Source organism: Nicotiana attenuata, unplaced genomic scaffold (genome assembly GCF_001879085.1).
Source record: "Nicotiana attenuata strain UT unplaced genomic scaffold, NIATTr2, whole genome shotgun sequence".
NCBI classification, from domain to species: domain Eukaryota; kingdom Viridiplantae; phylum Streptophyta; class Magnoliopsida; order Solanales; family Solanaceae; genus Nicotiana; species Nicotiana attenuata.
Genome location: NW_017671457.1, coordinates 178,627 through 194,479, shown reverse-complemented (window position 1 = coordinate 194,479; position 15,853 = coordinate 178,627). Strand labels below are relative to the sequence as shown.

Here is a 15,853-nt window from a genome sequence, read left to right as displayed (position 1 = left end):
TTTGTACTGTGTTATTTTCTTTTCTCAGATCAATTTAATTCACGGGTTTACAAATCACCATACAAATTCAATATATCTATTTGCGGATAAACATAACTTTTATGAGTATTCTAGTCATTTTAACACGAAAATATATATCAACACTTTCTGACCAAATACACTAACAGTTTCAACACTTGACACAACTACTTAGTTATAAAATCAATGTAGCAATTAAATACGAGTTTCAACATTTAATATTTATCAAATACTTTCTATTAGTTATGCCAAAAAGCCCATGTCACTAAAAGAGAAAATAAAAAATATCCAAGAAAAGAAATCTTTTGGAAACTCGACACTGTTACCTCATAGTGTCTACACCCAGAAAGTGAAAAACGATGGGAATCAAATCAGAATCTGGCCCACAGTTTCAGGGCACAAAGCATTTTCAATTTCAAGATTCCTCCAAACTACAGTTCTGAAAAAGTTTTTATCTTCTTTTTCTATAGTAATATAAATACTTAACGCTATCATGAAGTTGATTTTTTTCCTGCGCAAACCCGTCATCAATTTTTAGATGTCTCAAATAACTACATTTCAAATTAGTACATTAACTCTTCCAACTGGCATTTTTTTTAAAAAAAAATTTTTTTGTTGAATTACAACTTCTATCTATCTTGAGCATTTTCCTTATCATTTTTATTTAATTTAATATAGTAAAAAATGCAATGAAATGTTCCCAGAGAAGGAAAATAAAAGAAACCGGCAAAACTGGAATCAGATTCCACGTTGATTTCCTCCCCCAAAAAGGTACCGAAACCATCCATTTAGATTCCATGAATTTGCCACGTCACTATCTACTGCGGCCCGAAAGGACCACTTTCACACGAAAAGGCGTGTTGTCCACGCGACCACCACACGCCCCTATATAAATGCCGCTCCACCTTCAACTTTCTCAGCACTCAACAGCAGCAGCAACCAAAGAGTGAACCAATAAAACAATGCAATCTCTACAGCAAAAGGCTTCGGAATGGAGTGGGGTTGACCCGAATGATGCATTCGCCATTGATGAAACCAATCTCTTTGAAAAGCTTGGCCTTCAGACTTTCATCAATTTATCTACCAATTTCTATAACAGGTTCATCCTTTTACTATCCGAATAATGCTCAAAAGAAATGTTTTTGCTTGACGGGTTTTCAATTTCTTTACATGGGTATTCAAGAAAACGCCTTAAAGTTTGAGACTTTGATTGAATTGAATTAGTTAGTATTTTGAGTTGCGCTTTCTGTATTGTGTGCCTCTCTCTGCTTTTCTATTTTTTCTTGGATTGATGATGAAAGTCAGCATGGGTAATTTTTTACTGCTTAAAAAATTTAGCTATTTCTTTTCCTATTCGATGTGCATGGTTCCAAGCTTCTTTTTTTGGGGGGTTGGGGTTGGGGGTGGGGTGGGATTAGTAACGATTTGTGGATCTTTGATTATATGAATTCTTTCTTTTTTTTTGTTGTAAAGATTGATAACAGATGTCTGTGTTTATGGTTGTTATAGACTTATAGTTACACTTTCAAAAGAGTTGAGCTGTATTTGTCCTTGTTACATTTGCACAGTGCCAAGAGGTGTTGAGAGGATCCTAGAATTGTTGTATCTTTGTTGTATAAGCATCTTTCAATGTCAAGGAAACGATTTGGTGATACAAGTTACTGTGCATAATAAACTGGATTCTGGAATGCTGGATTTTTTATTTAGTTTACTTGTTTGGGATGAGGTTCTAGATTATTCTAATTAAGAGTTGTCTACTTTTTCTTCTCAAAAATGGTTTGCCCTGAAGACGTCTGGTTTTTGTTCTAGAAAATGATATAGGGTTTATAATGATGACTGATATTTTCATTAGTTTTTATTTGAACTACTTCTCTGTTATATTTGCATGGTTTCGGAAAGAAATATCTTCTATTTACTTGTTCAACATGGAGGGGAGGTAAAGTTATCCTATGTTGCGCGGACTCTCCAAATTGCTGCCACACCTGTGTCGGATTCTCCAAAAATGCACTACTTTGGAGGATCCGACATCCATCCAATGATAATTTTGGAGAGGCCGAGCAAAATAGCCTATAGGCCACGGGTCCAGCAGTGGAATCAGCGACTGACTGGTTGCATCATTGGTAGATTGCCTTCTTCACACCCCCTTGGGGTGCGGCCCTTCCTCGGACCCTGCGTGAATGCGGGATGCTTTGTGCACCGGGCTACCTTTTCTTTTCTTTTTTTACTTGTTGAACGTGAAGGTTGTTAACTGCCTTAAATGATAGAATTCTGCTTTTTATCTTCTCTGATGGTTTTACCCTTCATGAGGGAAGACATCTGACTCTTGTTTTTGGGACTGGAATTAGGGTCTATGATGATGAGGAAGAGTGGTTTCGTTCAATTTTCTCTAATTCAAGTAAAGAAGACGCCATTAGGAATCAATATGAGTTCTTTGTACAAAGAATGGGAGGGCCTCCTTTGTACTCACAGAGAAAAGGTAAGCAATGTTTCCCAAAGTCCTTATTTTATACCCAGCTTTGCTATTCTTATTCATACTCAATTTGCCAATGGTAGTTACTAATGCACTTTTACGGTGAACTCCGGTCTTGAGACGGTTAATCTACTTTCTATCATAACTTTCATATTGAACCTTTAAAATGTTATGAAGATTGGAAACACTAAAGTTAACCAGATAACTTCTTGATATCTTTTTGTCCAACATTTCTTTCTTTGATATTATATGTTTGATAATTCAATATTTCATTTATAAACACCAAGTCGGTGTCAAAATAATATGTACAAGCTGTGTAAGTGACTCCAACAGAGTCATCCACCATTGTCTATTAAATTTGCCAACTACGAATACAAAATAGTATCCTCTCCTTACACCAGACATGCAATTGAAATAAGGAGGATCTTTTGGTGCTTTGTATTCCTGAATGTCGGCGATCTTTCAGCAAATGGAAATTAGTTGCCATTTCAATTAGTTGAGCAATGGAGAAAGAAACTGCCAGCAAGGTAGCTTGAGAAATCCCATTTTGGAGAGTTTAGAGTGCCTTTGTCTTGTTTGTAAGTTTTTTGGTGTAAGATTTAGGATTTATTAACGGATGATCACTTTTTGGCCTTGAAATTATTTTGATGGCTTTCTCACATCATCTTGGCGTGTTAATATTGCTTGTGATTTTTCAAAGCAAAATATAACTAGGGAGAAAACAGACAGTAGTGATTCTTTCCTTCAGCATTAGAGCAGTTAAAACTGAAGAGTACTGTATGATATCATGAAAAGTTCCCGCTTAATGATGACATCACTGGAGTTCCAGCATAAGTTTTCACTTTTTGATTTACTGATGAAGTCGTTGACATAAAGGAAGTTTTCTTCGCTAGTCAATTCTCTTTCACAAAACTAGTAATTCCGATGCCATATCCAGCATTGGCAAGGTTAGGCTGTGGCTTGGAGGATAATTATCTATTTCTTTTTGGTTTCAATTTTAGAGTAAAGAAAGAAGCAGGTGGAAACTATTCTTTGAATCGGTAGAAACAGACGAAATCTTGTTTGTTGGAAACATGGGAAAATATTTAAGGAGGGTTTGGCCTAATAAAGCTCAGGTTGGCACTTCGTCTCGCTTAGGCAGCACTTTGCTACAAACACCAAGATGCTAAAATGTGACCTTAGGACGAAAATAAAGAGTAAATATAGTTTGCATAGCGATATATAAATTTCTTTTTTAGTAGAAATTTATAGATGAATGTGCTGGGATAGGAAATAAAAACTTAGTATAAATAGAGTTAAAAATTAAAATTTGCATCTTTCCATATGAACCAACAATTTTTAAAATGGCTTTTGAACTTGATGGATGTGGTTTTCACTTCATGTTTGCTTGATTGCATTTTTTTTTTTAAATTTCTTCCTCCACGTGACTCTTTTTGCTGTTTGCAATTAATTTTTGTATTCATCTACCCCTTTCTTCACTAAAAAGTGAACTTTAATTGTGCTTTGCTCTTGAAGCTCCAACAGAATGTTCTCCTACAATTTCGCCTTCAACTACTGTAGAAATAATGAGGTCAGGTTCTTGAGTCATATAACACACAACTAGTTTCTCCCTCTTTTATACAGTATCGCGATTCTTGCTGCTAACCAATGGCACCTCTCACCCATGTCCCAATTGTCTTTATTAGCTGGAAGATAGTAACTAGCTTTGATTGTCATCTCTACTAGTTTTCTCATTCTTGTTGTCTTAGATTAAAAGAAAAAAACATTGGCTATCACTCTTTCGAATAAAACAAGTTTTTTAGTCAGACATAGCTACTGCAAATCAACTGTTTACCCAATCAGTCATTAACACACTGCGTTCCATCTCCAAGATAGTGGCTTTGGAGAGATTTGCTAGATTAGTATGATTAATCTTTTATGCCTAAAAGATCTCCTCTGCCACTGTGATAGGCTTATTCATTGGTTGAAAGTTTTGGTCAGCAGTTTGTGTCATTTGGGTTTGAATGGATTATTCCACTTTTCTGCATCTGCCAAAACCGGAAAACTCTTCTCCTGCTTAACAAATGTTTTTGACTTTCGTGAACACGAGAAAAGTGAACTACTTTAAAAATTGATAAAATATCAAAAATGGAAAAGCTTCTTGGGACTGAGCTGTGACTCGTATATTTTACTTCTTTTGGGGGTGTACATGGAGGAGACAGATTAAACCTGTAATCTATGTCGCTATTGGACTTTGTTGAAATTAAGCATTCTCCTTGGGACAGTTTGGGTGTATATCAACAAATCAACCTCCAACTGCTTAGTGTTCATTCTAGTTCGGCTGATAGATATTTCAGGTTGAACAGCTAATTAACTCTTCAAACACGGATGGTTGTAAGATATTCTTTGGATGATTGGAGACAAGTTAGCTGGAAGTAGAATTTCATTTTCTCCTCTATAATATATTTTCAGTGGTATTATTTCACTTATGAGTTGTGCTTCATGTAGTTTGAGTAACTGTAAGGACCTTTCACACTTGGACTTTCTGCAGGGCATCCAGCGTTGATTGGTCGCCACCGTCCATTTCCAGTCACTCATAAGGCTGCAGAGAGATGGTTACACCATATGCAACTAGCACTGGACAGTGTTACAGACATTGATGAAGATTCCAAAACTAAAATGATGAACTTTTTCAGGTACAAGCTAATCCCATTGATCTTCCCTAAGTAAGTCTGCTTTTGCAGATAGTATGCATTTGTAAGAATTACATTTGTTTGCTTTTCAGGCACACGGCATTCTTTCTGGTAGCTGGAGATGAGTTGAAGAATCCAAACCAGGGTGTTGCATGCAAGCATGCTACCAACAAGCCAGCTGCAGCATAAACTTATACCAAAATTCATCAAAGAATTAACAATAATGTACACTGAATATTTTCCTTATGATCATTCAATCAATCAAATCTGAGAATCTATGATCTCAATTATTGAGCCTACATGTTTATGCTTTAATTTGTTATTGCTCCGGGGAGAAAGGTTGTAGATACACCGCTCTACAGTTCATTAATGTAGCAGGAAGAAACACGAAGCCATTCTCATGAGACTTGAAGGTAGTATTAGGTCATATATCCTCCTGGAAATCTCAATCCTGATTCCTGACTCTACAAACTGAAATCTTTGTTATTTATGAAGAGCAAGTTGTTTAAACAAAAACAATTGAATTTAACCAAGAAAAAAAACACAGAAGTCTTTATTTACAAGCACAAAAGCTTAATCTGTATCAAACTTCCAATTCACAATGATCAAGAAATTAAATCAAACATATTGTTTATTAAAGGACCAAAATATGACCCATAAATTCTTTCCTACGAGACATCATAGAGGGATGAGCATATCTAGCTGAAAATGACCTACAAAGATTATCAGGCTCTACTTTTTCTGACCCTTCATCAAAATTCTGCATATATGTTTCTGCATCATATACACAACCAGAAGAAGAAGAAGAAGAACAACTACTACTACTATTATTATTGAAGCTTTTTTTCTTGTGCATTTTGAGTCTCCTCCAAAAAGCTAGCCACCTTAGCTTGGTGATGAACAAGAAGAAGCACATAATGATTCTCTATGATTGTAATCTTTCCCAAGCCTAACACTTTTGCTTCTTGTTTTCTTCCAATTCCCTTTCCCAATTATCCTCATTTTTTCCTCAATAGCTTTGAGATTTCCATATTAATTCAACAAACCTTTGGCCTTTTATAGATTATATATTGGCAACTTTTGAGCCTCTCATGGGATGTTGATTCCCTTTGCCTTTTGATTTGACAAAACCAAATTAAACTAGCTAGTGGTGTGCGAGCATTCTTTAAAGATAAATTAACAGTGTATTATATCTAAAATTCTAAAAGGATATAACTTTTTTTTTTTTAGGTATACATACCATGTCAATCTTTTTAGGTATACAAAAGGATATTACTAACACATAGGTGGTTTAGATATTTCGTCTCAACATGTGACTGGTTAAGTATAACAAATGGATTAATATCATATACTGAAACGCAAAAACAAAAAAAAGAAGAAAGAGTGAGGTAATACAAAAGGATACAACTAACATATAGGTGGTTTAGATATTTCGTCTGATCACGTGGCGGTTAAGTATAACAAATGGATTCGTATCATCAACTGAAACGCAAAAGCAAAAAAGGAAGAAAGAATGAGGTAATACAAAAGGATATAACTAACATATAGGTGGTTTAGATATTTAGTAACAAATGGATTAGTATCATAGGTGCTTTAAGACATATAATAATAACTCTAATTATGAGATTATTTGTTAAAACTATCATTTATCTCTCAGTTATCATATCATTTAATTAATACTCCAATTTTTGTGACAATATGAATAGATTTTTAAGAAGTTAGTATTATTAAATAACTTTTTAATTTCTAAAACGTTAAGTATTTTAAAATAAATTCAGTTTGTCAAAACGACGAATATCTAGGACCCGATAACAAATACTAAACGAAAAATCAAAAAAGTAGATACACTTTATTCATTTACTGTTTAACATATATATATATATATATATATATTGCATCACACGAAACATGATGTAATTAAGATGGTCGAAGATTAGTCTGGCTGGTAGTCCACCTAGTTATTTTCATAAAAATTGCTTGGTAAGATGTCTTTTTATGAAATTACACAATTTGTCTAACTAGAAAAGTGATTGCAACATGCTATTGTATCTCAGACCAAAAGAATCATAATGGAGGAGCGAACTACAATTTCTTATTTTTGCAGCGCAAAAATAGAATTAATTGATGAATTAAGAGGGTTTCATGTGACTATTCCTTCCCTATTATTTATCATTATTTTTCTGCACTGTTGGGTCATTCCTAGAAAATTTCAACTAATAAATAAACAGTAAATGAATAAAGCGTATCTCACGCAATACTCACTTGATTTATGAGTACTCTTTTTAAAAGAAATTAAACAAACATGTTAATTTAAGTTGAAGCAAGATTTAAAGGATGCTACAAAACCAAGCTTATGCGTAGTGTCATGATTAGGAGCACCAACGTGGAAAGGTAATTAAGGACATTGAGCCCAAAGACTTCCTTCTTATTCAAATTTTTAACTCCACAACATTATCATATTATTTCTCTTAAGTTAGGACTAATCATTGCTAAATTTTTCCTTGAAACACTGGATATTGTTCTTCCACCCAAAATTATTGTAAAAACATCGGGGTGTTTACGCCGACACAATATATATATATATATATATATATATATATATATATATATATATTAACATGTAATCACTTGATGTGGATAAGTATTTGTTAACCTAACTGTGTTCACGATCAGAAAACCAGGAAAAACGTTAGATGAACAAACCAAAAACAAAAAAGAAAAGTTTACAGTGTCTAAAAAATGAGGCTAATTTTCTGTATTTATAGCCAACAAATTTGGGCCTCAACAGGTGCAAAGATGCGTGTTTATGGAAAAAGTATCGTTTGGCAGAAATTAAGTTGGTCGCGAATTTCATATTCTGAAACGACCGCCGGGAAAAAGGAAAATTAAATAACGAAAAAGGAATTTGCCAGCGACACAAGGCTTGTTCTCTTCTCAACTCTTTAAGAGCTACAAGAAGTATTTTTCTATATAAGCACAAGGATATTCTTTCCATTTTTCTAGGAATAAAGTCCCTTAGTAAAAAATGAGGTTTTTCAAGTTCCCTCCAATTTCTTTTCCTTTGGTTTCCTATTCACACCTTAACTCAAACCTAACAATATTTACCCCCAAAATTACCTCCTTCCTTTAATTTAAAAAAAAAAAAAATCTTATCACCTTGGAAACACAATAGACAAAGGAGATAGGTGTTGACTATCGGATGGTCTCGTTTGGTTGCTAGTTACACATCGTCCTATATATCGTGAAATAAGAAAACAAACGTAGAAGAAATACCTACATTTTGAGAATCCAAATGAACGGAGGGATCAAACACTCATATTAAGAAATTAGTAATAATCTTTAAAGAACAAGAAATTGTATCACAAAAAAGAAAAGAAAAAAGACGTAAATTATGCAGGACAGTTATTTCTTGTCATACTCGAATTGTTATCGCCTCAAATAGATGTTGATGAGTTAGATGTGTTGCTTTGCGGCTCTTTAGTTTCCATATTCACTCATAGAATGGTTGATCCTGATAGTCATCGGTAGTACAACGGTTACCCTAGAAATATTTCTAGTTATTCACACGACATTGACGTCGTCAAATGATGCAAGTCTTGAATAAAAATTTATAACACACTAGGATATTCTTGTTGACGATCCTTTACTTTGACAAAATCTGGAATTACTCAAATAATTATAATATCTCATACGGGATATATAAATTCTTAAACCTTCAACTCTTACTAAGACTGGCCAATACCGAGTAATGAAATTACGATGATTATTATTATTATTATTTCCTTTTTATGGAGAGTTGAATTAGTGGGACTCTCTACAACTTAGGAATTAGTTCTGTACTTTGTCATCAGATAGGTAAACATGTCAATTGGGACGAGCCAGCTCCAGCTTAATTGACAATATTGATCAAAGAACTCATGATAATGATGTATGTGTAACAACAACAACAACAACAACCCAGTAAAATTTCACTAGTGGGGTCTAGGGAGGGTAGTGTTTACGCAGACCTTACCCCTACCCCGAAGGAGTAGAGAGGCTGCTTCCGAAAGACCCTAAAATAAAAGACAATATGTGTAACAATGAATATTAAATCATATATCCTTCTGAAAATTTTAGAACCTAGTTCTGGATCTCATATACTTTTGTCCTCAAATGTGCCCCGAGTGACTACTTCTACACAACATTCTAATTAAAAATTTGGACACCTTACATTAATGGCTTGCGTCCATTTGAATTGCTTAATTAATGTAATTAATGCAGGAAAGTGGTGTAATATATTAGAAAGAAGGTAAAATGGATTGGCCAGAATGAAAGAATTAGTGGAAAACTCAAGCTTTTCAAGTTGTAGCATTGCTTTTTAGAGAACTAAATTAAATATATACTTAATCGTCATGAACAGCATTCTGATCAATTACTCTCAACTTGAAAACTTTGAACTACGATACCATGAAGTTACAATGGGGTTGATGGAACTAGTTACCACATGTTGGTTATTCAACAACATACTAGAAGAAAATCTTGACTTCACAAACATGAAATCTCATGATAAAGAGCTAGCAATTTAATTGAACAAAAAGACAACTTCATTCTAATTTTACTGTCACATTATTTTCTTATTAAACTATTCCAATAAGAATGTCAACTTTTTCTATTTGGAAACAATTTAATCTTAAACTCTTTTTTATGGTATGCTTTCAAAAAAATCTCATGGCATATTTAAGACTAAGTAAGTTGCAGTAGTCTTTTTTTCTTTCTCAAATTTTCGTGTTCAATCGAATTACTATATATATCTAAGAAGCACACTAATCACTTGCACAACTTACACTTGGACTATGGCATATATTAATAGGTGTTAAAACCTTGGATTTCATTTTTCTTGGGATATAGGGTTAAAGTGTATATAGCAAAAGTATAGGGGTGTACAAATTAGTTAAGAATGGTTAGTTTGTTAAAGTAGTTACTTGAAAGCTGTACAATAGCTGTCATTTAGTTAGTGGAGTATATATATTGCATAGCATGTAACGGAGCCTCTCAGACTTGAGCAATAATATTTCGATTCTTCTTCTTCATTCTCAATCTCCTTCCTCACAATCTTATCATGGTATCAGAGCGGGATTTGCTGGGACTATAATTCCGATAGAGTACTGGCGAGATTCAATTTTTCAGGCAGAAATACAAAGGCAAAAATAGAGCTGAGAAATTCTTCAATTTTGAGCTCAATTTCAAGGCAGCCATGGCAAACAACGAAGTCAGATCACTCGATCATAATCATCCGCTATTTTTGCAAGCTTCAGACGCTCCAGGACTAGTCTTAATTTTGCTCAAGCTCACAGGCCCAGAAAATTACGCACTGTGGAGCAGCGCGATAAAATTGGCACTCCTGGGAAAGAGCAAGCTTGGATTTGTGGATGGATCTTGTGTAAAAAGTATGTATAAAGGTGAATTAGCAGAGCGATGGGAGAAATGTAATACAATTGTTCTATCACGGATTGGTAGTACTGTTTCGAATGAATTGATGCCTAGCATTGTATATGCATCGAATGCAAAAAAGGTATGGGCAGATTTTCAGGAAAGGTTTGATAGGTCCAATTTAACAAGGATCTATCATCTTTGGACTGCCATTGCGACTTTGAGACAAGGAAGAGACTCGGTCACTAGCTATTATTCGAAAATGAAGGATCTATGGGATGAACTAGATGTCATAGCACCTTTGGCTTCGTGTGACTGTGAGGAGTCTAGGCCTTCAGTGGAGCTTTTGAAAAACATTCGCTTGTTACAGTTCCTTATGGGATTGAATGAGAGCTATAGTAACATTCGAAGCAATGTCTTGGCTGAAAGACATGTGGTGACAGTGAATGAAGCTTCAATAGTTACACAAGAAGAAAGTCAAAGAACTCTAGGAGTCACAGACACATTGAAGGATCCTCTTACAATGCTAGTTGGTAAAGGTCATAAGTTTAAACCTAAAAGAGCAGGATTAATATGTGATTATTGTGGTTACAAAGGACATCTAAAGAAAAATTGCTACAAGATAGTGGGGTATCCACCAGATTTCAAGAGCAAGAAGAAAGGGTAAAACGTAGGAAGCAGGACCTATATGAACAATGCAACAACTGAAGAGAAACAGGTGCCTATGCTGCCAACACAAGGAAACTTCTTCACTGAAGATCAATACAAACAGCTGGTAAATTTGTTGCAGAAGACTACCACAAATGAATGTTCCACCAATACTGCATGTATCATTACTTTAATGACAAATACAACAGCTAGTGATCATGTTTGGATAGTGGATTCAGGTGCTACTCACCATGTGACACCTTGTAAGAATGCTCTAAATAATCTTAGAAAAGCAGACCATAAAGCAGATGGAGTACAGCTGCCTACAGGCAGTAGAGCAGAAATTACACATACAGGAGATGCAGTAGTTTTAGGGAATAAAACTATTGAAGGAGTATTGTATGTGCCAGATTTTAAATTCAACTTATTGTCAGTGTCAAATCTCACTAGACAATTATGTTGCTCAGCTGGGTTTTATCCTAATTTCTGTATATTTCAGGGATCTACAATGGCAAGGTGATGGGGATTGGTAGAGAAAATAATGGATCATACTTGATAAAAGAAAATTTACCAACAGTAGCAATTAGTTTCTTGAAGGAACATGGAGAAACAACGCTGTGACATTTGAAGTTAGGTCATGCATCAACAAAATCTATGCAGCATAATTCATAATTAAAGAATAAGACACAAGCTGGAGAGCAGAACAACTGTGAAGTATGTCCTTAGGCAGTGTCCACTACAGTTTCCACTTAGTAGCACTAGATCAAGTAGTTGTTTTCAACTCGTACACATGGATGTTTGGGGACCTCATAAGGTACCTACATATGACAGAAAACTTTATTTTGTTACAATGGTAGATGACTACAGCAGGTTTACTTGGGGGTGCTTAATACAGTCTAAATGTGAAGTAGTGGTTGTAATAAAGAACTTTCTTGCAATGATAAATACTCAGTTTGAAGCTACTGTGAAGATCATTAGGTCAGATAATGGTACCGAGTTCTTCAACTCTCAATGCAGTACTTTATTTGTTTCTCTAGGAATCATACATCAAAGTAGTTGCCCATACACCCCACAACAAAATGGGATAGTTGAACGAAAACATAGGCATATATTGGAGGTTGCAAGAGCCTTGAAATTTCAAAGCTCAATTCCTAGGAGATTCTGGGGTGAGTGTGTAAGAACTGCAGTATATTTGATAAACAAACTGCCTACTAGTATTTTGCAAGGAAAATCTCCTTATGAGTTATTGGTTGGAAAGCCAGCAAAAATAGACCACTTAAGGGTGTTTGGTTATTTATGTTATGCAAGTAACTTGCCTAAAGGTGATAAGTTCACAGTTAGAGCAAAGAGGGTTGTCCTTATTGGCTACTCAGAAACACAAAAGGGTTATAGGTTGTATGATCTGGAAAATAGAAGTGTTTTTGTTAGCAGAGATGTGGTTTTTAGGGACCAAGTCTTTCCTTTTGAGAAAACTTCTGATTCAAACTGTACAGAGGATATATTTCCTTCTCAGCCTTCAGTTGTGGAAGTAGATAGACACCAACCACCTGCACCTGTGGTTCCTACCACAACCTAGAACATGCACATGCCAGTTGCTGAAAACATCACTATAGAAGTGGAGAATGCTAATATGGACTTAGTCACAGATCATGTAGAGTATGGTGAAAACCATGAGACTGCAGCTAATATGGACTCAATCGCAGTTCATACCAAATGTGATGAAGATCATGAGACTCCAGCTGATGCCCCAATAAGTGAGAATCTTATTCCTGCTAGTCTTGAACTAGAAGTTGAGACAACAATAGAAGCAGCAGGAACAGAAGAAGTACACTCACAACCAGCATCTATAGAAGTAGAGACTAGGAAGTACAGTCGACAAGGAAGGCCTTCTGTTTGGCTTAAGGATTACATCACCAATGCCAAGACACACACTAACACTGTGTATTCCATCTCCAATGCTCTCTCTTATGATCATCTGTCCCCTACATACCAGTCATACCTCAATGTTTTTTTAGTTTGACTGAACCACGGTCCTTTAAGGAAGCTGCAAATGATCCAAGATGGATTGAAGCTATGGACCAAGAAATCAAAGCACTTGAAGAAAACCATACTTGGGAAGTAGTAGATTTACCAGAAGGGAAGAAACCAATTGGTTCTAAATTGGTGTTTAAGATCAAATATAAGTCAACTGGTGAGATTGACAGATTCAAGGCACGCCTAGTAGTAAAGGGATACACCCAATAAGAGGGGTTGGACTATCATGAGACATTCTCACCAGTTGCCAAAATGGTAACTCTGAGAACTGTTCTGAGTATAGAAACCTCCAAGGGATGGATCCTCTATCAAATGGATGTCAATAATGCATTCCTACAAGGGGATCTTTATCAAGAAGTATACATGGCCTTGCCACAGGGTTTCCAATGACAGGGGGAGAACAAAGCTTGCAGACTATTGAAATCACTCTATGGCCTGAAATAGGCTTCAACACAGTGGAACATTAAGCTCACAGATGCATTAGTAGGAGCAGGGTATCAGCAGAGTGCATATGATCATTCTCTATTCACCAAGCAGACAACACATGACATTGTGATTATATTGGTATATGTTGATGATCTCTTGATCACTGGCAGTAACATTTCCCTAGTGGAAGAGGCCAAGAGCACATTGCATAACAGCTTTAAGGTCAAAGATTTGGGAGCGCTCAGATATTTTTTAGGCATTGAAGTGATGAGATCTGACAAAGGGATGTTATTGAACCAGAGGAAGTATGCTCTGGAGTTAATATCCACCACAGGACTGGCTGCTGCTAAACCTGCATCCACTCCCATTGAAATCAATCAGAAACTCACCACTACTGAGGATGACAAACATGTTGGGCACAATGGTGATGAAGAGCTGCAAGATGTGGGCAGTTATCAAAGGCTGGTAGTCCAGTTACTCTACTTGACCACTACACGACCTAACATTTGCTTTGTCGTACAAGTTCTGAGTCAATTCATGCAGCATCCCAAGCAATCACACTTAACTACTATACTTCGAGTGGTCAAATACATTAGAGGATCACCTGGCCTTGGTATCTTTCTCAAGAGGGGTCCTATTACTCATCTTTCTGCCTTCTGTGATTCAGATTGGGCAGCATGCCCAAACACACAAAGGTCCATCACTGGTTATGTTGTCAAGCTAGGGGATTCCTTGTTGTCATGGAAGTCCAGGAAGCAGCAGACAGTGAGTCGAAGCTCAGCTGAAGCTGAATATAAAAGCCTCGCAACAGTAGCAGCTGAAGTTACTTTGCTAGTTGGATTGTTGCAAGAGCTAAACATTAAGATACATCAGCCTGTTGATCTATATTGTGATAGCAAATATGCACTTCAAATAGCAGCAAATCCTATCTTTCATGAAAGGACAAAGCACATCGAGATAGACTGTCACCTTGTTCGAGAGAAGATTAAGAATGGCTTGCTCTCTCCTCATCATATTTCAACCAAACTCCAGTTGGCTGATCTTATGACAAAAGGCCTTGGTGTTGCTCAGCATTCCTTCCTTCTTTCCAAGCTAGGAGTGTTCAATGCTTTCCACCCTCCAGCTTGAGGGGGAGTCTTGGGATATAGGGTTAAAGTGTATATAGCAAAAGTATAAGGGTGTACAAATTAGTTAAGAATGGTTAGTCTGTTAAAGTAGTTACTTGACAGCTGTACAATAGCTGTCATTTAGTTAGTGGAGCCTCTATATAGCATAGTATGTAAGGGAGCCTCTCAGACTTGAGCAATAATATTTCAGTTCTTCTTCTTATTCATTCTCAATCTCCTTCCTCACAATCTTATCAATTTTGTACATGTAGGAAATCCAAATAATATCTCTCCACCACCCATCCCAAAAAGGAAGGAAAAAAAAAAAAGAAATCCCTTGTAATTTCTAGGGTCTATTTGAAAATCCACCAGGTATTGAAATTGGTGTAATTACTAAGCTAATAATTACACAGTCTAGTAATTACACAGTATTATAACTACGACGATCTATTTGTTTCTATAATGTAATTATAGTGTAATTACAAGCGTATTGTTTGGTTGCACAAATTACACAGTTAGATTAAATTTTAAATTAAGTAATTATCAAAACTTAAAAGTTAATATAATATATATATNTATATATATATATATATATATATATATATATATATATATATATATATATATATATATATATATATATATGCCTATGAATAATTTTATATAAGCATAAATGATATTAGATTTGGTATTTAAGATACATATTTTTTCTCGAATATCAATTAATTAGTCATCATAAATTTATTACTAATATTGTAAAAATAATTGATATATATTTTTTAAATTAATAATATTTAGTTTAATTAGTTATAAAGTCAAGAACATACGTCTTGTAAGAACATCATGGAATGCATGTTTGATAGAATAAATTAATATTTATAAATATAATGTCATAACATTATTCAAATATTTGACAAAACTAATATATCAATTCTAACTAAAAAAATGAATGACATGCAATGTGGAATAACAAGCCAATACTGCTAAAACAAGTAAAGCGGAACCATAAATATAACACAAAAAAAAACATATGTCAAATTCCAACATAATAAAAATAAGTTCCAATACAA

The 15,853-nt window shown here is 35.1% G+C and overlaps 1 protein-coding gene across 1 annotated transcript; it reads left to right on the top strand.

Annotated features, from left to right (window-relative positions):
• Window positions 1-926: 926 nt before the first annotated feature.
• LOC109208409 (two-on-two hemoglobin-3) lies at window positions 927-5,459 on the top strand. The gene is made up of 4 exons (XM_019371519.1): window positions 927-1,117; window positions 2,364-2,494; window positions 5,019-5,163; window positions 5,253-5,459. Exons 1-4 carry the CDS (start codon window positions 981-983, stop codon window positions 5,347-5,349), a joined length of 510 nt encoding a protein of 169 aa, XP_019227064.1. The 5' UTR covers window positions 927-980; the 3' UTR covers window positions 5,350-5,459.
• The last annotated feature ends 10,394 nt before the right edge of the window (window positions 5,460-15,853 follow it).